Source organism: Pseudorca crassidens, chromosome 8 (genome assembly GCF_039906515.1).
Source record: "Pseudorca crassidens isolate mPseCra1 chromosome 8, mPseCra1.hap1, whole genome shotgun sequence".
NCBI lineage: Eukaryota > Metazoa > Chordata > Mammalia > Artiodactyla > Delphinidae > Pseudorca > Pseudorca crassidens.
Window position 1 is genome coordinate 106769103 of NC_090303.1, and position 23570 is coordinate 106792672.

The 23570-nt window shown below is 45.3% G+C and overlaps 1 protein-coding gene across 8 annotated transcripts in view; it reads right to left on the reverse strand.

The window, feature by feature from the left end:
* ESYT2 (extended synaptotagmin 2) overlaps positions 1 to 23570 on the reverse strand; it is a 77031-nt gene that overhangs the window by 28026 nt on the left and 25435 nt on the right. For all 8 annotated transcript variants that reach the window (XM_067747601.1, XM_067747602.1, XM_067747604.1 and 5 more), the window contains exons 2-8: positions 19217 to 19258; positions 18239 to 18373; positions 15823 to 15899; positions 11799 to 11871; positions 11462 to 11551; positions 4844 to 4899; positions 789 to 909 (exon numbers count right to left, since the gene is read on the reverse strand). In XM_067747601.1, coding sequence (XP_067603702.1) covers positions 789 to 909; positions 4844 to 4899; positions 11462 to 11551; positions 11799 to 11871; positions 15823 to 15899; positions 18239 to 18373; positions 19217 to 19258 — 594 coding nt within the window. The remainder of the gene's footprint in view (positions 1 to 788; positions 910 to 4843; positions 4900 to 11461; positions 11552 to 11798; positions 11872 to 15822; positions 15900 to 18238; positions 18374 to 19216; positions 19259 to 23570) is intronic.

A 23570-nucleotide genomic window follows, 5' to 3' on the forward strand; every position in this document is an offset into this window, starting at 1 on the left:
AGATGAAGAAACAGCAGCCCAGACACACCAAGGAATATGCTCCCAAAGTGAAGCTGCTGCCTAACCCCAGGGCTGTGACTCAGCCCCGGCCATGCCCTTCCATCCCACCCAGGGCAGCTGTAACACTAACGACGTGCCTGCCACATCCCTCACTGAATGACCTCAAAGATGCCCACTTTGTCATATCTGAGGGGAGGCTTGTACAACGTTCCCAGCTTAGGCTGAACTGTTACATCTTGATACATACAAATAGGAAGTGCTTTCTGAGGCAATAAATAAGTTGTCATAGCTGTTCTTTACAACTTGCAATGATATCTGCAGAATTAAATCCCTATGAGCAGCTCTGAGGTTCACAGCTGAGGTTTAAGAACTGTCCTCAAGTCTCTGAAAGTTTTCGGCCAGATGCCCCTTAGCCAATCTCCTAAGGAACAGGGCAGGACAGACCACCTTTACTGCATCAAGATCCACGTGGCGGGGCTTCCCTGGTGGCGCAGTGGTTGAGAGTCCGCCTACCGATGCAGGGGACACAGGTTCGTGCCCCGGTCTGGGAAGATCCCACATGCCGCGGAGCGGCTGGGCCCGTGAGCCATGGCCGCTGAGCCTGCGCGTCCGGAGCCTGTGCTCCGCAACGGGAGAGCCCACAACAGTGAGAGGCCCGCGTACCGCAAAAAAAAAAAAAAGATCCACGTGGCAAGGCTGCTGTTAGGAGAAATACAAGAAGTCACAACACCCAAGTATGTGAAGAGTTCCTCCAGTCTGTCTGTAAGTGTTAATGAACGGATGCTTACCTTTGGTATAGGAAACCGCAACTGTGCTATTTGAACTTCGCTGACAAGAGGAACTGTGATTCGGTTGGGAAGCACCAGGTAGTTTGATATTATGTCCAAAATGATAGTATCTGACAAACCACTGTTAGGTGGGAGGTAAAAAACAAACAAACCAACTATCAGACACTCCAATACTAGTTATCTCCTGTTAACAGTGAACTTAGCATAGACATGACACAATGTCCCACTGACAGCGCGGAGCTGATCCCTCTAACACAGTATTTGAAGCCAGCAGTTTAATACTTTAGATGCAGCACTGCCACAGTGACCATTATGTGGGGTTTATTCTGAGAACACAAGATACTATTCTGGCTATATTTCACAACGTTCTAAATAACATCTCATACATTTCCACATAACTTTATCACTGATTTAATATTGAATAAGTAAGATACATTTAAATAAATCTTTTTTTAACATAAACTATTTCAAACACCCATAAAAGTACAGAGAATACCAAAACAAGCATCCATTTATTTACTCATTCCATGTTTATTACATTAAATTTATCTTTCCTGATATATATGCAGAGGTCCCAATGAAGTAAAGGAATTTACAGTTCATTCTTTCTTCACACTTTATTTGGGTACTGAATACTGTAATCAATTTGAAATACTATACACCACTGCACAGAGATCTCAGTAGCAAGAATAAAACTGTGGAGGCTAAAGAAACAAATGTACTTTCAATATGCTTTTTGTCTATTCTTCGGTGTAAATGTGAGAATCAAGCAACGTACGTGTGACAGCACTTTTGAAGGCATACGTAAACCAAGTTTCATTGCTATAGAAGGACACCTTTAGCCAGAAGTGCAAAGTTTTAAAAGAACCTTACTTCTTGCCAGTACTTCTCAGATGTTAACAGTATGAACATGCAGATGTAAAGTGACTACACACGGAACATCCACTGGGACACAGTGAAAGTGCGGTCATTCACTGAGTGATAACTGAGCCTCACTGCAGGTTGGGGGTCCAAATGCAAGGCCAAGATGCGGAACCTCAGCACAGCACCTTTCAGTCCGACATGGGCAGAAGACAAACCACACAGACAGCTCCACTCTACTGCTGAAGAGGCCAGTAACTCAGGCGCTAACAGTCCAGGGGGACTCAGAGGGTCTAAGCCGGCAGACACTGGATCAGTGTTCACCAAGCAGAGGATGAGGTGGCCCTTCAAAGCATTAAGACCAAGCATAGTCTTACTTCAGGCATTTCCCTGCAGAAGTACCAATTTTGTTTATATGGAAAAATCTGTTGAAACAGAAGACCCCTCACTGATGACATAAATGTTTCAAGAATCCCTTAGCTGCTATGGTGGTCGGCCACCGCCTCACCTCTCTCTAACGCCTACGGTGCCAGCACAAGGCTCAGCTAGGCAGCCCCACCCGCGGCCTCCCAAGTGGGGCTGGGCATCCCCTGAGCCGCTCTGCTCGTCCTGACCACGCCGGGGCTCAGCACACAGAACAGCTTCCACTGTGTCCCACCCTTCTGGTCCTTTGGAACCGGCCCTGCTCATCACCCTACTTCTGTTTCTGTCACAGCCTTCATCCCTCCAACACTCAGTTTGTGGCTCTTCGTTGCAAAAGGGTAAGGATAGCTAAACTCTGTGGTGAAGTGAAGTGACCCAGGCGCCACTGCTACTGTATAATGCCTTGGATTCTGCTCTGTAGTCAATGGATAGAGCTTGTAGATGTTCGTTTTGTAAAGCTCGGCACAAGATTTCATTATGTTAGCGTCAAAGTTATTAAATATCTATTTTTATAGGACAAGGCTTGCCACAGCTGTGAGATGTTTGACAAAATCTTTGAGAAATAGTAGCCCAAGTTTTACGTTAAGTAGGTATGTGTATATTGTATCACATAAAATTTACATAATTATGTATCATATACTATATATAATTTAAAAGGGATATTTTACCATATTTCTTTTATACCATAGTCTCATTTTTGAATGGTGTGTGTCTATTTCTGTCTGTATTTCTAATATATATGAGTATATATTGATACTTTTAATGACAAATGCAATCCTATACATAATGAATATAGAAGAATAGGTTTTATATACTGTATATATGAAAACCCATATATAAAACAACAGCTGGAAGTTATTACTATACAAAAAGAGCCTGCCTTCATATGAAATCATGCAATGAAATGGCGCTGTAGTTGTATGTGTGCGTCGTGCGAGTGTGCATGCATTTCTCCCTTCTAACTGAATGCTCTGGGACTGGCCCCCGAGCTGTGCTGCAGGCTCATGCGGCAGAGCCCGCCCTCTGCCTCTCTACAGGGAGCCAGCACAACACGGCCTGCAGCGCAGATGCTCGACAAACCCCTCCCAGGACGCAGGGGGGAGGAAAGCAGACCACACTCTTCTACACTAAACGACAGCAGGGATTTGTCGTTTTTGCCAGCTAAGCAGCACCCTCTCCTCCGACTTCTGGAACCCTTCCTTGGGGGACCCCCCCCGCCCACCCCCCTTCACTGGAGCTTCTTCAAGCACTTCTCTGCCTCCTCTCAGCGTGGGCACGAGGCCCAATCTGATCCTCAGAACCAGGAGGGTCTGTCCAAGGACAGGCAGACAAACAGAAGTCAACCCTAGAACTTTTGCTGGAACTCGTGGGAAAAGGTTTTTTTCCAACTGAGGTTGCTGAGCATGTGGAATAGAAGCTAGAAGCTGCTACTTCACAGCAAGAGTCTGCCTGGCAACAAAGCCACACACAGAAAAGCAGTCAGGAGCCGTCCTGTGGACGCCAGCACCTGGCTGTGCCTGGCTACCCCACAGGGCCACAGGCCTCTCGGCGACACCAGCCGAGGGTGCAGGCTCCACTCTGCTCACGGCCACGGCTGGCACTCACAGCAGGCACTCCGTACCCATTTGTCGGATGAGTGAATAGACTGTCTCTAAAAAACAGTATTTGTTTACTCAATTATTTACTCACTTAATGAAGACCAGGTAAGTTGGGTTTGTTGTTGCAAGCAAGAATCCTAATCAACACTTTAACAAAACTCTTTTAAAGTTTTCCTTTCGTTCCAAAAATCTTTTAAAGATAACAGTATTTTTCTATATCCAATAAACCACAGCACCTAAAAAAGACTTTTATTGTTATGACTATGCCTCAGTGTAGTCTTAATTTTTCCCTTATAATGAAACAAAATAAATTTCTTTCTAATGGCCATTTCAAAGGCATAAACAAATACACGGGAAGAGAAAAAAACAGATTGAAACCAAGGCTTTCGTATTTCAATTTTTAAGCTATTTTAGGGGGAAAACCCCCCCACAGATTAGCAGTGTCCACTAGAAACATATGTAACTTTAACCAACAAGCAACACACTTTAACCTTCAAATGCAACAGTGAAACCAGCAGAAGCAGGCTTGGCGGCTGCAGCCTCAGACCTTCCTGCTCAGAGGTGGCTAACAGGTCTGCCGCCACCACCTTCCACCTTGGAGGACAGATGGACTCTGTGACGCGACTGGGAAGCCTCACTTCTCTCACAGGCGGGACAAGCCCTGAAGGGCTTCACATGCTCGTGGTGGAAGGTTGCCTCGTGTTTCAGACACTAGGGTACACGGAACAATGAGGGCCTCCCAGCCACACGATGCAGCTCCCAGGTCCAGGGCTGACACCTACCCCTCCAGGGAGGCACGGGTCAAGGCACATAACGCAGAAAGGGAAGGCGCAGCACAGCTCGAAAAGATTCCAGAAAGGGCTACTTTTGAAACATCTAAGCTTGAAAACTTTTTAAAGTTCTCTTTAATTTTCTGGGATATCAAAACACCAAAACTGGAAAGACACCTCATGACTAATGAAAAGGCTCCATCTAGTCCTAACAGGGCTCTCATGCAGCTCTGACCCAGAGCCTCAGACGGGGCGACAACACCAGAGCCCAAGAGAGCCCGCCCAGAAAGCATGGACCATGCTCGGAAGACACAGCTCTCAAACATCTGTGTCGTCTTCGCGACACTGGAAACGCACATGACACCACCAGCAAGCTACCCACAGGACGTGACAGAGTACTTACTTCAATCCGGGGATATCGAGAAGATTAGTCAGTCCTGTCCAATTAATTTCTAAAAGCTGTTTTAAAGAAAGGGCAAAAATATTAAGTATGCAAATTATTTCCAATTTTCATATCAAATCATGCAGGCTTGTTTCTTTATAAATGAAATGGGTTAGGTACATAATACTGTCCTATACCTTGTTTTTCACTTTGTAAAACATCAAGGCCGTTGTCCCTTGTTGGTATAGATACCTTGCCTGCTCTTGTTTTGTTCTTTTGATGTCATAATTTACTCCAGTAAAATCATAATTATTTATATACCCATCCTCCTATTGACAAGCACTTAGAATATTTACAATTTCTCTTTTACTGTAAGTAATGAATCACTGAACACGTGTTGTTACATACACATGGAGACCAGCATTCAAAAAGTGGAAATTCTGGTCAAAGATACACGTTCATTTTTTATGTTGATAGATGCTACATAATTGCCCTAATATTGTACAAACTTACATTCCCATCAAAACTGTGTAAAATGTCCTTTCTTTACACCCAATTAAATATCATATTTTACACCTATATTAAAAATCAGTCTATCCAGCAGTTAAAGAATGGTACTTTATCACTGTTTCAGTCTGCATATTCCTATATTAGTGAGACACGTTCCATTCATTCATTCAACATCTGTATTTTATTGCTCATTTTTCTAGTGGGTATTTATCTTAGAATAATTCCTATATAGTTGGCTGAGATTCTATTAAATGGATGTGGACAGGTAAAAAGTACTGACTGGAAACACTGCTTTTCCTATCAAGATGGATACTGCACATAATGAAATTACTTGTGCTTTATATTGTAGAAGATGCTAAGTGAAACTGCATGACCTCTATTACCCATATAGCTGGAGTGACAAAGCTGGGGAGTAGGTGGTTATAAATATGAACTGGAAGGGTCAAGATTCTTTCGGACAGAGCAAAACTCAAAAGCAACAACTTTAATAAAGTCCTGAAACACTAACCTCCCTAGGACTCCCTATAGCACCCTGACTATGATCTCTAAACGCATTTTCCACTAAAAGGAACAGGGGATTTTGAAGAAATGGCTGATTCCAGGTCTGGGACAAAAACTGTTAACGTGAGCCTGGGGCATCCTGCTGAATCAGGAGTAAAGAAGCACTCAAAGGCCCTCCCAAAGGGCGGTCACCTGGAAGGGAATATAACCAGATTACAAACTCTCAGGTGACAGAGGGCCTACTTGCAGGACCCTGGTCAAAATGATAAGATATACCTGAATGCTACCCAAATTCTGAGAAACAAAATGCCTGGGAGGCAGGGGCAGAATTCATGGAAGGACAGATTCAGGTGAGTTTGAAAAGAAGAGATCTGAATGCAAGAAAGAAGGCCCCAGGGGAAGGGCCTCCACGTTCAAGGCCCTGAAGGGGGAGCTGGCCTGTCCATGAACACAGGGAGGCCAGGGGACAGAAGAGCCAAGCTGAGGGGGTGGGAGTGTGAGTGACCGTGTGTGGGAGGACGAGGGTGAGTGTGTGAGCAGGTGGACAGGTGTGAGGGCGGGGGCACAGGGGGGAGCCACCGGGAGGGGCAGATCCAGGCAGCGCTTTGGGAAAGCTACTAAAATTAGTGCCTCCCCCACCAAGTCTGGATGACTGGGATCTCCTTTCGGGAAACTGAAGAATCAGTGAGACGTGCTTCCAAAGGACAGGAAATCAGCTCTTTGGGCTGCCGAGGAACAGTGAGTAAGGTGGGCACGTTGCAACTGGAACCCCACCAGCGCAGCATGTGTTCACGGGAACCTCAGCCAGCTGCCCTCTGCCCTCCGTGCCATCTGCGGGTTGCAGAAGAGTCGGCAACAGCCACTGCTCATTTCAGCACTGACTACACGCCAGGCGTCCTACATGGGAAGTCTGTTAAAAACGGACTGGTGGAGACTTCCCTGGTGGTCCAGTGGTTAAGAATCCGTCTTCCAATGCAGGGGACGCGGGTTCGATCCCTGGCCAGGGAACTAAGATCCCACATGCAGCGGAGCAACTAAGCCTGCGCACCACAACTACTGAGCACGCGCGGCACGAGGAAGAGCCCGCCTGCCGCAACTAAGACCAGATGCAGCCAAAAAGAAAATAAATATTTAAAAACAAAACAAAACAGACTGGTGGCTCCGCCCTTCTCCAGAGTTTCTGAATTTTCTGATTTGGGCTGGTGGTAAAGGTCACGAATATTTTTCTTATGTCTTAAAGCTCCTAGGACTTCCAGCTTTCACTTGGGATGTAGAAAACTGGGAAGAGCATCACTCCTGGATGCATGGAGAGCTGAGGTGACAGGGCCATCCCAGGGCAGGAGAGCCAGAGTAAACCCTGTGAAATCCACAGAAAAAGGCGGGCCCGGGAGAGCACAGCTGCTGCAGGAAAGGCAGAAGCCCTGCCTTCTAGAGGCGAGGGCCCACAGCCACTCAGAGGACAGGAACAGAATTCACCCTCTATGCCTTGACCACAGAGATGCAGTATTGCTGGGGGCGGGTGCGACACTCTCTCCTGCACAAGACCCTCCAAAGACAGAGTCACAGGGAAGGGGCAGGGCCACTGAAAGAGCACCACAACAATGGTGGTGGGGTAAGATGCTCCAAAATGATGAAAGATATCAAACCCCAGATCCAAGAAATGCAGAGAACACCTGGCGGGATAAACAGCCGCAAACTCCCCAGTGGCTTAATGTGTGGCCTAAGACTGGACCTCTTCCGTCCAGTGGGCTCCATGGACCTGCCAGCCCAGCCCTGCCTCGCCCCTCATGGCCACCTCCCATGCGGGGCTGCAGGAATCGGTTTCAGGAAGCCTCATTCGAATGCTGCAACCTTCCTACTCCTGGTCTCGGGGTTAAGGGTCTGTATCTGATGCAGCTGGAATAGGGCAGGCAAGGACCAAGGGAAGACCGGGAGGCTCACTCCTGGGGGCACCAGCAGCCAGTGTTTCTGGCCTGTGGCCTGAAGGACCAGAGGAGGCTGGTCTCAGGGTGAGAGAAGAACGAAGCTGAGGCAGAACAGGCACAAGAGACAGTGGCCACGGCGTCCACATTCCATCCTGTTCCTGACTCCCAACTGCAGCCCCTGCATGGGTTTCATGAGACATCGATATATGCTCATTTTGTTTTTAAATAAAGCCTCCCCTTCTCCCCCTTCCTTTGCTTAAGGTACCTCAATTGCTGGAGTCCTAGCTAGTAGGCTTCAATTTCTTTTCACAATCACTCTAAAAGGAAGATGTTATTTACATTTTATAGATGAAGAAACTCAATCTGTGGATCAAAGCCTCAGCAGGCATGTCCTTTGCTAGTTGGGAGGACCCCTTTAGGATAAACACATTCAGAGTGAGCCCCAGACCATCTCCTGGAGAAGTTCTAGAAAGGACCTCCTGACTCAGTCTACTCTAATCCATACTCCTGAGACAAACCTAAAAATGACCTAAGGATTGTGAAACACCCTTAAGAGTGTATGCCAGAGGCAATCCCAACAACTGTCAAGTTAGCATGAGTAGGTGGCCGCCACTTCCCTGGGACACGTCCAAGGGCAGAGAGTAGGTCGCGCCCTGGCTCGTACCAGAACCTTAACCCAAGCTTCTGTGCTTACCAGTGCTCGGCCTCTGCTGTCAGGATCCCACCAGAATGCTAACCCTACGTACAGGAAAATATTTAATTTCTGAAACATCTGAAGACTCACTATGTGTCAGGTGCTATACCAAGTGTTTTACAGTTAATCGTCACCTCTAATCTTTTGAGGGAGGTATAAGTGTACTCCCCATGTTACCGATGGGGAGACTGAGGCTTACAGAAATTAAATACAGTTGGGCCTCCGTATCTGAGGGCTCCAGCTCTGCCTCCTCAGATTCAACCAAACACGGATCAAAAGTATTCAGAAAGAAAAAATTCCAGAAGTTCCAAAAAGCAAAGCTTGAATCTGCTGCACTAGGGCAACTATTTACATTGGACTTTCAACTATTTACACAGAATTTACACCGTACTAGGTGTTATAAGTGATCTAGAGATGATTTAAAGGATACGAGAGGATGTGCGTAGGTTATGTACAAATGCTACGCCATTTAATAAGGAACTTGAGCACCCACGGATTTCGGTCCATGGGAGTCCGGGAACCAATCCCCTATGGATACTGGGAGAAGATGGTAGTTTGCTCAAAGCACGCAGTTCAAAGGAGAGAAAGAACCAGGAGCAGAAAGTGAGGCTGTGTGGCGCTCACGTCTGTCACTTAACCTGAAATAAGGTGACAGTACATCCGCCCTGCCCCCACTGTGCTCAACGAGGTCAGCACTGCAGACACCTGTGGTTATTTTTTTAAAAACAAGTAGCACATTATCAGAACTAATCTAAACAAATAAACGAGCAAAAAAATGTGTGAAAGTTTCATATTCTTCTGAAGGTTGCCATGCTTCTAAATCATCTGAATAGTCAAACCCCCAAATCTTTCTGTTTTTCACTGGGGTGAGGAAGGACTTGGCAGCCAGCAGGGAATTCTGCTCTTACATTTTCCAGATGAAAGCGACTGAAAAAGTCCCTTTTCTCTGAAGCCTGTGCTTGGTGACTGTAATTCACCATATAAGGATACAAGTGATCCTCAACCTTTCACAGCCTCATCCTGCTTTTCTGAGTACTAAAATTTCATTTGGAAATTAATATTATGTTATTTTTATTTTATTTTTTACTTTTTGGCTGCACGGCTTGTGGGATCCTAGTTCCCTGACCAGAGACTGAACCTGGGTCCCCTGCAGTAGAAGCACAGAGTCTGAACCACTGGACCACCAGGGAAGTCCCTACAATGTTATTTTTAAACTAAGTATACCTAAGAAAGATCCAATGAAGAATATTACAAAGTTTTGAGGAAGATTTAAAGATTTGGATTTTGTTACATTCTGAGCTGAATAAAGAACACTTTCTTTAAATTGTTAAAAATTCCCTGCAAACTAAAAATACTTATCAACTTGCTAAGGATTAGTTTTTTATATTCATTAATGAAGGAATTTTTTAAAACGTACTGTCTTTTCAATAACTTGTATGTGGGGGAAAAAAACCCATGCATTTTGAATCTTTTACGGATTTCTTCATTTCTCAAAATTTTAATAAATTAAAATTTAACACAGATGTTCCTTAATAGCTTTTGAATTTTACCATGCTTTGTGTTGTTAAGATACATTCAAAATAAGCCAATTATTTAAGCAATAAAAAGCAAATGAGAACAATAATTTTAGTGGTAACAAAAAGTGATGACACTTACTTCTTATGTTTTTATGCAGAAAAGCACCACTTGTTTGGTCTAGATAAACTTGTATTTTAAAAACCAGCAACAATAATTTGTATTAAGTTATTTGAATCAAATTATACAAATGAATATCCCCATTTTACACTACACATGATGTTAATGACACCTCCAGAAAGGACTCATTGCAGGTTACAAAAATGGCACACCGTGAAGAAGTATCTGAGAAACAGATCCATTCATTCATCAGACATTTACTGAACTGTATGGAGACAGATATGGCTGTGGCTTCCAAAGATTAAGAAGTGTACTGTGAGGCACAGGGACAAGGAGGGAACCTGGCTGCCCATGTCCTGGGAAGGGCAGCATTCTGGAAGAAGAGAGAGAGAGAAGGAGGGAGGTGGAAGGGACGATGGGGGAGGGGGTGGGGGTGGTACTACCACTGCACTGGACAGATGACCATCTGCGAGTGAGAGCCGGCCCCTGGCGGGTCAGTCTGCCGGGGCAAGGCCCCTAGCAGTGAAGTCCACTGAGGACAGAGCCAAGGCAGAAAGCCAAGGAGAGGCTGCAGAAGCCCAGATGAGGAGCCTTGTAGGAATGGAGCCACCCAGGTGAGGATGGACAGTCTCAGTGAGGGGAGGGGCCTCAGCGAGGAGATAGGGTCTCAGTGAGGGAGAGTCTAGGTAGGTGACATGTTTGTTGTCTTACTTTTGTGGCTAATAATGAGTAATAAGTATTGACGACTTATAACAAAAATGGAATGTGAAATAATAATATCATGGTTTATCCAAGTGTTAAAATATAATTTAGTTAAAATTAATCTTTGTGACTCTTAAAAACACAGCATACTGTGTGCTTCATTCAACACACCCCGAGAGGCAGGCACTGGCAGGGTGGGGACAGCTGCAGGGAGACTTGGGGTGAGTATGAGGATAGCAACTCTGCCAGACCAGGGCAGGTCCAGGTGCAGATCCCCAGACTTACTAGTTTTGTGACTTGGACAAATCAGACTCCCAGGTCCTGGTCAGCAAAAGTATTTAGTGTTAGTTATTTAACTACAGAGCTATGAGGATTGAATGAGTAAATATATATCATACTCAGTGATAGGCGCTGAATGTTAGTTACAACCTATACTTTCTAAGGTCTGCTTTCAAATTTTCTGCAGCAAACATTTTTATAATGAGGAAAAAAGTTGTCTATCGAGAGATGTGAAGCCCTCCGTTAAGGACAGAGAGATGAAAGCACGCAGGATTCATGCATCAAAGGGAATAAAGTGAGTTAAGCTCTTTTTCTCCACTCTGTCTATTCTTCGATATGTACACATTCTTGTCAGTGAATGGCAAGAAAAGAATGAAATAAACATTGACTTACTGGCTTCCTAAGGAAGAAGATAGACAAAGCTCCCACTAAGGGCATGTCTCCAATCAGTGGTTCCAGGATCACCCGCATTGTACCATGAATCTAAATTCAAATGGGAAACCGAAACGTTAACAGAAAACAATTCCACAGGCCATTACAGACGCAAGAAGGAGGATGCAGGATCCTCTCAGTGATTCCTGAGCATCTGACTTCAGGTTTCTCTCAAGGTATAACCTATAAACAAAAACTTAACTTCAAAGAAATTCTGAGTTAATAAAAACCTCATGATTTTCTTTCTGAATAGAGCACAGAGAATTTGAGAAGACTATGAAACTTAAAAAAACCTTACCTGTATACTTTGCACACCAGCTCTACAAAAATATCGCTTGATCTCCAAATCAATCTCACAATTTCCTACAAAACTAGCAAAGAAAAAGTTCTGTATTACATTCTCTTAATCACCACAGACCTGCAAGCTATATAATCTGAATACAATGATAGTAAAGCAGCCAGAACTAGACTGTAGGCAAAGCTGTAACCTGCAGCCTGGCCGTGCCAGAGTGTTCTAGTGCCTGCGTTGGAGCGGTCACTGACACCAGTCAGGACCACCGCATGGGTGGCGAGGCAGGCAGCCTGGCCAGAGGCCTTGGTATAAATGTCACTTCTCAAAGTGCAGCTTCTGGAGCAGTCTCTTGACGGAGTGTAGTTTTCATTTGTTTTATAAACAACTATGCTTGTTTAAAACATAAAAAATGCTGAGATTGTGTTTCACCACAAATAAACGCTGCGCCCAAGCTCCCCGTACTGAGGAAACTAGCAGTGCTCAGGGCCCTCTGATGTCAAAGGTTAAAGACATTACATCCATCTGAGGTATCAATTTTACTCAACGATTAAGTCTTTTCAATCATTAATGTGAAACAAACATGAATACAGCATGATGCTGAATGTAAGGCTTGCACCCATCTTTACTGTGAACATGGCACGTCCACTACATTTTGCGTGGGATCCGTATGATTTGACTCCCACCCTTGACTCTTGGACTCTTGACTCCTGCATGGGAGCGTTGCGGCGGGGGCAATTTGATAATCATGAGAGAGACTGTCTAAGCACATGAGCAAAACAGTGACAGAAGGCGTCTGGGATGAAAGTCTTCCAATATTCACAGTTCTGATGTAAAAGTCAGTAACTGTAGGTTCTTTTGGTGAAGAGGGGACGTACAGTCAAGCACACATTTTGGCAGAAATTTGCTGCTAGCCACGAGGGGCAGACATCTGAGTTAATAACAGCAGTGCTTTTCTAGCTATGAGAAGATGCAAGAAATTGGGCTCATAACATCGTCTCCTGAATATATCTATCTGAAGACCTGTTCTGCCAGTCTTCCCAGAGCACAGAGGGCCTCATTCCTGATCTCTGCCCTGAACTCCTTTCAGGGTGTGTGGAAGGTCAGCAACTGCAGTGGCTGGCGGCCTCACCCTTGTAGAGGCAGATGGTGAGCGACAGGTTTTCACCCACACACACCAAGACTTGATCATTGATTTCCTCGTAGCTCTCAATTACTCCTTGCCCAACTCCATGGCCAGTAACCTAGTTACGGTCCTTATCTGGAACACAGGAAAAAGCAGAATGCAGACTTTTTAGAGACATAAATATCTGAGCTGCATAACTTGCGTATGCCGTCATGTCTGCTGAAACCACAAAAGCCAGGCTGCATCTTCAAAATGGCGTCGGGTAGCAGATTCACTCCGATGTTTATTTAATGAACGTGTATGAAGTGCTCCCTCAGCGCTGGAACAAGAGAACAAGGCTCCCACGCTCCTGAAGCTCACCCTCGGCCTAGTGGACAGCCCTCCCAGGGTGCGGCTGACCCGAAGACACACGCGGGGCTTCCTCTTCTACTGCACTGACAGCAGCAGCGTTTGCAGTAGTTCCAAATACGTTGAAGACGCAGAGTTTTCCGTATCACATCATCACGACATTCTATGCTCCCTTCTAGAACAAAGGTAATTGGTACTGACTGTTCATTTACTATATTAATATACTTCAGAAACTCAAAGATGATAAAATAAAACGATCCTTAGCCAAAACAACAAACCAAACCCTGTGGAGCCGTGTGTCAGTCAGCAGCTCAGCAGCGGCCTGCACACAGCTGGGCCGGGGCCTCAGGGAAAGCCGGAACCTTGGCAGTCACTAAGACACCAAAAAAGAAAAAGAAAAAAACGCCCACGAACAGTGAAGACAAGAGCCAGAGAAAACCTCTCTACCATGCAGGCAAGGCACCTGGCAGACCCCTAAGTAATTTTTTTCCCAATTATTCTTTATTGTGGTAAAATATACATAAAATTACCAGCTCAACCATTTTTAAGTGCACGGCTCAGTGGCATTAAGCACATTCAGATGACTGCGCAACCATCACCACCATCATCACTTCCAGAACTCTCTGCATCTTGCAAAACTGAAATTCTATACCCGTTAAACAGCAACTTCTGATCCCGCCTCCCCCAGCCCCCTGCAGCCTTCATCCTACTTTCTGTCTCTGTGAATCTGACTCCTCTGGGGGCCTCACATGAGTGGAATCAGACAGGATTTGTCTTTTCAGGACTATCCTATTTCATTTAGCGTAATGTCCTCAAGGGTCATCCCTGTTGTAGCAGGACGGACACTACACGCCGCAGGATCTCCTTCTTTATAAAGGCTGAATGAGACTCCACTGTATGTACATAACACACCTTGCTTACCCATTCAACAGTCAATGAACACCTGGGTTGCTTCCATGTTTTAGCTGCTATGCACACAAGTGCACAAATACCTCTTTGAGACCTTGTTTTCAATTCTTTTTGGTATGTACCCAGAAATGGAAGTGCTGGGTCATACAGTAATTGTTTAATTTTTTGAGGAACAACTATTCTGTTTCCATAGCAACTGTACCTTTTACATTCCCGTCACCAGTGCACAGGGGCTCCAATTTCTGCACATCCTCACTAATCTGTTTTCTGATAGGTGCCATCCTGATGGGTGTGAGGCGGTATCTCACTGTAGTCTGGATTTGCTTCTCCCTGATTAACAGTGATGTTGAGCACCCTTTCGTGTGCCTGTGTCCACTTGTGTATCTTCTTTGGAGAAACGTCTATTCAAGTCCTTTGTTCATTTCTGAATCAGGTTATTTGTTTTTTTGTTGCTGTTGAGTTGTAGGAGTTCCTTATACATTCTGGATCTCAATCCCTTATCAGATATATGATTATATGGATTACACTGCTTCTACAGATTGCTTTTAGTGTTGACTTTTAACAATGTTAAGTCTTCCAAACCACAAACATGGGATGTATCCCTATGTATTTATGTCTTCTTTAATTTCTTACAGCAATGTTCTGTAGTTTTCATTGTACAAGTCTTCCACCTCCTTGGTTAAGTTAATTTCTAAGTATTTTATTCTTTCTGTTTCTATTGTAAATGAAATTGTTTTCTTAATTTCCTTTTTGGATTGCTCGTTGTTAGGGTATAGAATGCAACTGATGTGGTTTTTTTTGGCATTGATTTTGTATCCTTCTACTTTGCTAAATTCATTTACTAGTTCTAAAACCTTTTTTTTGTGGAATCTTTCAGGTTTTCTACATAGATCATATTACCTGTGTACAAAGATAATTTTACTTTCTCCTTTCCAACTTGTATGCCATTCACTTCGTTTTCTTCATACCTAATTGCTCTAAAAGAACTTCCAGTACCATGTTGAACAGTAGTGGTGAAAGCAGGCATCCCTGTCTTGTTCCTGATCTCAGAGGAAAAGGTTTGTCTTTCACCACTGAGCATGCCGCTTGCTGGGAATATATGCCTTTTATTATGCTGAAGTAGTTTCTGTCTGCTTCCTGTTTAAGTGTTTTTATCATGAAAGTGTGTTGCATTTCACCAAATGCTTTTTCTGCATCAACTGAGATAATCATGCAGGGGTTTTTTTCCCCCCTTAATTCTGTTAATGTGGGGCATTACACTGATCACTTTTCTTTGTTGAGCCATCCTTGCATCCCAGGAATAAATCCCACTTGGTCACAGTGTATAATCCTTTTACTGTGTTGCTGAATTCAATTTGCTAGCACTTTCTTGAGGATTGTGGCATCAATGTTCACAAGGGATATGGGTCTGTCGTTTTCTTTTCTTGTAGTGCCTTTACTTTCTTTTATTTAACATGTTTTATGAATGATAGCAATTATCTAGGCTGCCAGGAACTAAAACCAGAAAGTAAATAAATTTAGGTCTTCAACAAGAAGTTAGTCCAATTCCATCAAACAGCAGGTAAGAAATGTGCTCATTATAACCTCCACCTTATGGGTAGAGCTAAGTGACATCACACATCATTAACTATGACATAAATACAAACTTACCTAATCTGAAGGTCCAAAATAATTTGCCTTTTGTCCACATTTTCAGTATACACCTTAACACCATTGATCCTGAGGGGCTGAAACAAGAACTGGCTTACTTAAAACGTAGGAAGGGTGAAAGGAAAACCAAGCCCTGTGACACAGCAGAGCTGAGACAACGAGCTTCAGCATCAGGCCACAGGAGTGAAAACTCCTCTGCTTCACAATGTACTAGCTGTTTCACCTCCAGCAAGTTGTTAAACCTGTCCCTCAGCGCCCTCATCTGTAAAACACGGTCAGGAGGGCAGCTCCACATGGGCAATAGCGAGGCTACAGGACACAGGACCATGCAGGTCGAGGAGCACGGCCTGGCACAGCAAGTGCTCACAGGCCACAGACACAGCTCCGCTATGACCCTGCTTCGCTCCTTCCCAGGAGCCTTGGGCGCTTGTCTCTTCCAGATGACTTTGATCCTTTCCCTCTACTCCATCCTTACTAATTGTTTAAAATATAACTTCCCTTCATTTTTTCTTTATGTCATAATTTTCCATTTCTTAAGATTTTAATAAAAATGGGGCTTTTGAGTGAATCAAAAATACTAGCTATAGTTTCAACACCTAATACATGCTACAAGGTCACAATCAAATGACTCTGTAAAAAGAAAAGGAAAACCTACAATAGATGCTATATTTCAACATCATTTCAAAACCTTTTTCCCATTGATTTGAAACCCCTCCTAAGAAAGTTTTCAACATGACATTTGAGCATTAAAAACTCAAGCTGAAGAACTACCGGACCTCTGGAGTCTTACTGCTCACTCTGACAGTGTGAGTGTCCTGAAACCTTATTCCTCAACCAGCTGCAGGAGAAACTCTAAGTCTACACTTCCTACCATCCCAGGTCCCGGGCTTTTCTGCTCGGGTTCTCCTGCCCCTCTCTTCTGTCCCTTCAATCAAACAGCCCGGGTCCTGTGTGCCCAAAAGAGGTCCATGCAGCCACGGTGACGCCAAGCTCCCCGACTGAACCCGCACTACTCTCTGCATTCCTGCCGTCTCCTTGATGATGATCTTACGTAGCATCAAACTGAAGCGCATGTGAAACAGGGACGTAATTCTTCCTGAGACAAACCCAGCTGGAGCGAGAATTCCAGATCTGCGCAAGCATGAGCTTACCTAACTCTGGGAGACACAAACGCCAGCCAGAGGGAGACAGTGACTGTAGGGCCGGAGGAGAAGGGGCAGGCAGGGGAAGGACGCGCCTCAGAGACCTTACACGGCTGTCGAGGCCTAAGCTAGTCACCATCCGCCCTTCACAGTCACGTGCATTCTAGCTTGTAGCTGTGTCTTCCCTCTTGTCGTGATCGTTTGAGGTGACTGAGGTAAAGTGAAAATTAAAGGTAGTGTCCCATGGTGGTCCTGTGCTGGCCTGGTGTGCTCAAACAAAAGGATGCCCACACCCCGACTCGCAGCGTGTTGTAGACCTCACAGCCAAGCGGGCAAACGGCCTGCACAACACAGCTTGGCAGGACACACACACCTGAGGCACCGCGGAAGAGACGGAGCATTCTCTGCCCATAGAAAATAGGCCTTGATGGGAAAGGGTGACTGACAGCCTGGGGAGTGTGGGATGGGAACGTGTCTGGGGGCAGTGACATGGATGGGGGTCAGATGGTCCTCAGCCACATTCACTAACACCCCGACAGGCTGAAGCACAGACATCGGGACGCAGGGCGTGGTGAGAGTGGGTTGTCGGGCTCTGCCCTGGTGTGTGAGTTTAAAGGACTACTGAACTCCAAAACAATGTTACCTTGAAACTAATGCTATGTTATGTGTCAATTACACCTCAACAGAAAAAATATTACCTTCAACTGTTGCTAATTATTGTAAACACTGACTTAAAAACATAAAAAAGGAAACTTGCCCTTAATGGTGGTCTTGAGGCTTCCTAGCAGTGTTGGAATTAGTGACTTTCTTTTGTATATAATGATTCCAACAACAAAGCCTACCTTTCCCTTCCCCTGTGTCACTACCGCCACACCGCAAGCCCAGCACTGGAGCCTGAGCTGCTGTTGTAAACGCTGTGGTGGAGCAGGTACCTCCAGCTTTTGTCAGTCTCATCATCCTTATACATCAAACTCCCTTTCCAGCAGGACAGATGGTAGAAAGCTGTACAAAGGTAATTCTAACAGAAGAACGTGGGGCAGAGACTCTCTGGGGCTGAGGGGACCTCCAACAGACCTGGACTGGCCGAGAGACCACAGTGGACGAACGAGGCGAGGCCCCAACAGAGGAGGAGAGGGCCCCATGGGAGGCAGACCTGGGGAGGACCCGCACACACTGCCAGCCTTCTGCAAAACAGCTTTCTCTAGAGACAGTCTCAGGTAGTTTACCATTCTTTTCAGTTGTGCACAGGTGAGAACACTTAAGAAGAAACAAACCTGCTGCCCCACGTCAACCCTCGTGAAGCTGAAGGTGCTGAGGTGGGTGTGTGCTCCCCGCACAGCCGGCTCTATGGTTTCTCGAAATAACTTCTCTATAAATTGGCAAATGAAAGGCCACATGTGTTTTACAGTCTGAAAAGGAGAAAGAGCTCAGGTTAAACAAGATGGTATAGTACTTAAGTCATCATGGAAAATTATGCTCCTATAGTTTACCAGAATTTTTGAAAAGCAAAGGACGGGGGGCGTCCTTTTTGCTACGCACCTAAAATTTTTAAATGTATTACAACTGTAAACTATTGATTAACCAACCAATATGTTGCAGGAATTAGTTATTCTAGTTAAATATGCTGTTTAATCATATCATCACATTTAATCATTGCTAAAAAGTCAGAAAATCCTGTGGTTTCAACTCACTGCTAAAAAACTTTCTAAAACTGTATCGTTCTCAACATTAATGAGCTTTCTTTAAGGATGGACTAACTTCTAGTGATTACTTTTTGGGTAATCATTATTCACATTAGTTTTTACTATATAACTCTAAGGATATATAAAACATAGAGATAAAAGAGATCTACTTCAAAGTATAATGATCTAAAAACATAACCTTTAAAAAAAAGATTATCTACCACTAGATTTCTTGGGAGTTATTTCCCTCTTCACAATAATGTTCCAAAATTTTCGCTTATGACTATCATAAAAGAGATCTGAGCAGTAGCTGATCAGAAAAGAAGACACAGGGCCAAACATCCAACTATGAGTATATCATTAACTTCCTCATGTCAAAGAAACAGTCTGCACTGTTTAGAAAAGGAAAGTAATGTCTCAGTCATGACCGAGTTCTTTTGAGAGCAGAAGCCAACCCGCTAAGTCCAAATGCGTGCACGTATTGTCAGCGTCCAAACCCCCAAATATGGAGATATGGCATGTCACCCTCTAATTCCCACTGCTATCTGGTGTTCAGTATTCTTCTCTTACCTTATTTAGCCATTCTGCTCTTTCAGTGTCTGGAAAATGAACCTAAGAGAAAAACATACACACGATTTACAATCTCCTGACCACTCTACGTAAAACGCCACACAGGCCATTTAGTATTCTTCCTGTATATCTACTGTTTGTAAAATGCTGTTTAAGCTCGTCGCTGGGAAGCCCTACACAGAACCACGCGGCCCTGGCTCTCCACGCTCTAAGGACACTCTGAAGCCCTTGCCTACCTTGCCACTGGGCCGAGGGGCTCCCGGAGCGCACAGTCTCAAGCTCCTCCTTCGCCACCAGCATGGCCCCTGCCTGCAGCACCTAGGCTCAGAGCCTCAGAAGCCCACCTTTCCCTCCCCTTCTGGCCCAAAGGAGCCAGCACAAATCTTCCATGTTCGGCTCCTCTCCACACCGTCTCCCAGATGAGGATTAGAATTCTAATGGTTCTCCATGATGGAGCCTGTATACTGGAGAAAATAAGCACAGAGGTAGGAAAAAACCTACGTGGTGTTAAAACAACCCCTGCAGAAAAAGGCTAAAGCTGTTTTGGGCAGGGAGTTCTCCTCTGAGAAATGCTCCGTACTCCCCCACCCCTCAAAGAAAGAAGAACACGCTGGCCACACTAACATCCTGAAAACTGCAGTTCTGGCACAGCTGCACGATGCATCTCAGGCAGGTTTGTACCGGTGACTGGGACATGGTCTGGAACTGCCACACCTACCTTCCTAAGTAACACAGATACTGTAGCCAGTAAAAGACAAGCCCCACCCCATCCTCTGGCTGAGAGGAGCTGGTCAGGGAATATTACTGTGGGGTGGGGTGTCCCCAAGAAGATGCCTCTTTGAGGACCAACTCTACTCTCAGGCTTGGGCTCTAAGCACAAACCATGGAATGGGGCCGGAAGCAGCCAGGTCCAGGTTGGAGAGGCCACCGTCATCATGTCTGTTGTGGTCACACCGCTTCACGGAGAGGCCACAGCAGGTTCCACCTGCCCCACGTCCACGTGCCTAAGCAGACCTACTCCTTTACGCTGCAGGATGTGAAGCTTTTAATTTGCTTGAACCCGAGGGTGGGCTAGCATGACAAATAAGTTTTTCTAAATTAAGTTAGTTTGAATCCATCCTGGGACAAAACCAAATGGATAGCAACCTTCCAGAATGAAGAAAAGGCTCAAGAGTTGAGAAAGATGACGCTCAAGAAGCAAGGGCTCAGGAAAGGACTGCTGGCGAAGCTTGCTCAGATCTGGAGGCCATGTCACTGCAGAGGTTTGACCGGAAGGGAACTGGACTGCACTTTCCCCCCAGAAGGCAGGAGGCATTTGGGGCTGGGGGTGGGGAGAACTGGAGGGCTTACCAGACTAGCTGGGCTAGGCCACAAGAGGGTTAGATCGCGGCATGAGGTGGCTGAGGAGGGCAAGCTCTCTTCAAGGCCTTTCAGCTGAAAGGTTCAGAGGAGCAGAAGGTGAGGGAAGACAGATGCCGAGGGACAGCCAACGGACAGATTGTAAATCTCCCCTGAACTAGGTTTCTGGAAGATCAATGAGGGCAACATGACTAAGCCACAAACTATACTTGTGTAAAATAATACAAGTAACTACCATTTACTTAGTATGCGTTGCTATCTATGCAGCAGGTTCTGTGCTAAGCTAGTCACGCACATAGTATCTGAGTTAATTCTTACAACAGATCTACAAATTTGAACTATTACTATCCCATATTTGCAGGGTAGCTACTAGTGCCAGAATGGGGATGAAAACCAGATTGGTCTGCTCATGTTTTTGGCCACTTCGCTACTAAGGGATGTGCAAAGTGCGTGGAGCTCGCCGAGCCCTCAGGAGGACACACTCGATCAGAGTAGAGCCTGAAACTCCGATTCCATGCCTTAAATGTACGAGGTCCTGAGTGCCAGCCAGAAGTAGAAAATTTTGTGTTTAATAGTGATTCATCGAGTAACTCCAGAGGTTACACAAATCCTGAAACAGCCGATGGCAAAGTTCAGCAAACACAATAGCAGTTCACAATAAAACACTGTTACCAGATCCAGTGTTCCACCCAAGACTAAGAAGAGAGCAATTTAAGACTGGTTTCACTCAACATTCAAACTCCTTCCTAGGAAAGAGCTAGTATCCATCAACACGAATTAATAATTAAGTAGTAATGACAAAATTCCATGTGCATCCAACCACCCTGTGACCCAGCAATTCCATTTCTGAGAATCTCTTCTAGAAAGAAGATGCATGCACAGCACTGCCCGTGGCAGGAGCGGCCAGGACCGCGGGGTGGAACAGATGCTGCACCCACACTTGAAGTGCTGCGCAGCTACAGAAGTGGGGAGGGGCTCCACAGCAGTGATTTCCAGAATTGTTTGAATACTTGCTGTGGAATAACTCCCAGGATTTTTTATTTTTTTTATTTATTTTTTTTTTTTGCGGTATGCGGGCCTCTCACTGTTGTGGCCTCTCCCGTTGCGGAGGCACAGGCTCAGCGGCCATGGCTCACGGACCCAGCCACTCCGCGGCATGTGGGATCTTCCCGGACCAGGGCATGAACCCGTGTCCCCTGCATCAGTAGGCGGACTCTCAACCACTGCGCCACCAGGGAGGGCCCCAGGATTTATTTTTAAGGGAAAGTACAAATGGAGAAAAGCAGGTACAACTGCTACCATTCATCTTGTGGGGGGCGGGTATATTAAAAAATTTTTAATAAAAAATGAACAAAAACTTAAAACACTGTTGCCCAGGGAAGAAGGGGACAGGGTAGAAGAAACAAGCGCATGAGAAGAGCCCTAGGTTGAATCAAGCCCCCCAACCCTGCCCAGTGCCCAGTGCAGCCCCACTGGAGGGGACCCCGCTCTGCTCCTGTTTGGGAACACGCCCAGCCATCCTCACAGCCACCACCACGACCATGCAGACAGGCCTCGAGTTACACAACCATGGGCAGGGGCAGACCCTCACCTCCTGCCTCCAAGTCCAACTCTTAAAATCCTTGGCACACTTACGTGGTTCCTTTCTAATCTTCCCAGCATCAGAGAATTCCTGCTGATATCAAACAAGTGATTTAATTTACCAACTGGGCCCGTATTAGTCCCTCTCTCTTCCAGTCAGTATGTCGTACCAAATTCATGTGTGCAAATACCATCAAATGAACTTCTACTTTCAATTAAAGCATTACAAGAAACTACTATGTTTGGTAATAGAAAACATTGCCAGACTTTCCAATTAATGAAAATTTATTAGTAGAGGCCATATATTCTTAAAAATACTGTTATGTTTTTATGTGTGCATATAAACATATACTTTTATATAAGTTATACAAGTTTATAAATGTACAGAAAAAGTTTGCAAGAATACAAGGAGTGGTGGCTTCCCTGGTGGCGCAGTGGTTGAGAGTCCGCCTGCCGATGCAGGGGACACGGGTTCGTGCCCCGGTCCAGGAAGATCCCACATGCCGCGAAGCAGCTGGGCCCGTGAGCCATGGCCGCTGAGCCTGTGCGTCCGGAGCCTGTGCTCCGCAACGGGAGAGGCCACAACAGTGAGAGGCCCGGGTACCGCAAAAAAAAAAAAAAAAAGAATACAAGGAGGGGACTTTCCTGGTGGTGCAGTGGTTAAGAATCCTCCTGCTAATGCAGGGGACACAGGTTTGAGCCTTGGTCTGGGAAGATCCCACATGCCACGGAGCAACTAAGCCTGTGGGCCACAACTACTGAGCCTGCGCTCTAGAGCCCGCGAGCCACAACTACTGAGCCCACACGCCTAGAGCCCGTGCTCAGCAACGAGAAACCACCGCAACGAGAAGCCGGAGCACCACAACGAAGAGCCGACCCCGCTCGCTACAACTAGAGAAAGCCCACATGCAGCAACGAAGACCAAATGCAGCCAAAAATAAATAAATTAATTAATTTTTAAAAAATACAAGGAAGGGGCTTCCCTGGTGGTGCAGTGGTTGAGAGTCCGCCTGCCAACGCAGGGGACACGGGTTCGTGCCCCGGTCCGGGAAGGTCCCATATGCCGCGGAGCGGCTGGGGCCCGTGAGCCATGGCCGCTGAGCCTGCGTGTCCAGAGCCTGTGCTCTGCAACGGGAGAGGCCACAGCAGTGAGAGGCCCGTGTATCGCAAAAAAAAAAAAAAAAAATACAAGGAGGGGAATGAGGCTTTTATAGTTTCCTCTATTTCTATATGTTTGAATTACTTGTAAGAAGCATAAACTACTTTTCTAGTTATTTTTGTAATTTACAATTAAAACTAAGAATTTTCTAACACAAAAGTACTACTTTATACAATAAATGACTCTGAAATTATGTGACAATAGACTTTTCATAAACTACATTTTAATTATATTAGCGAGAATGATACTTAGAAA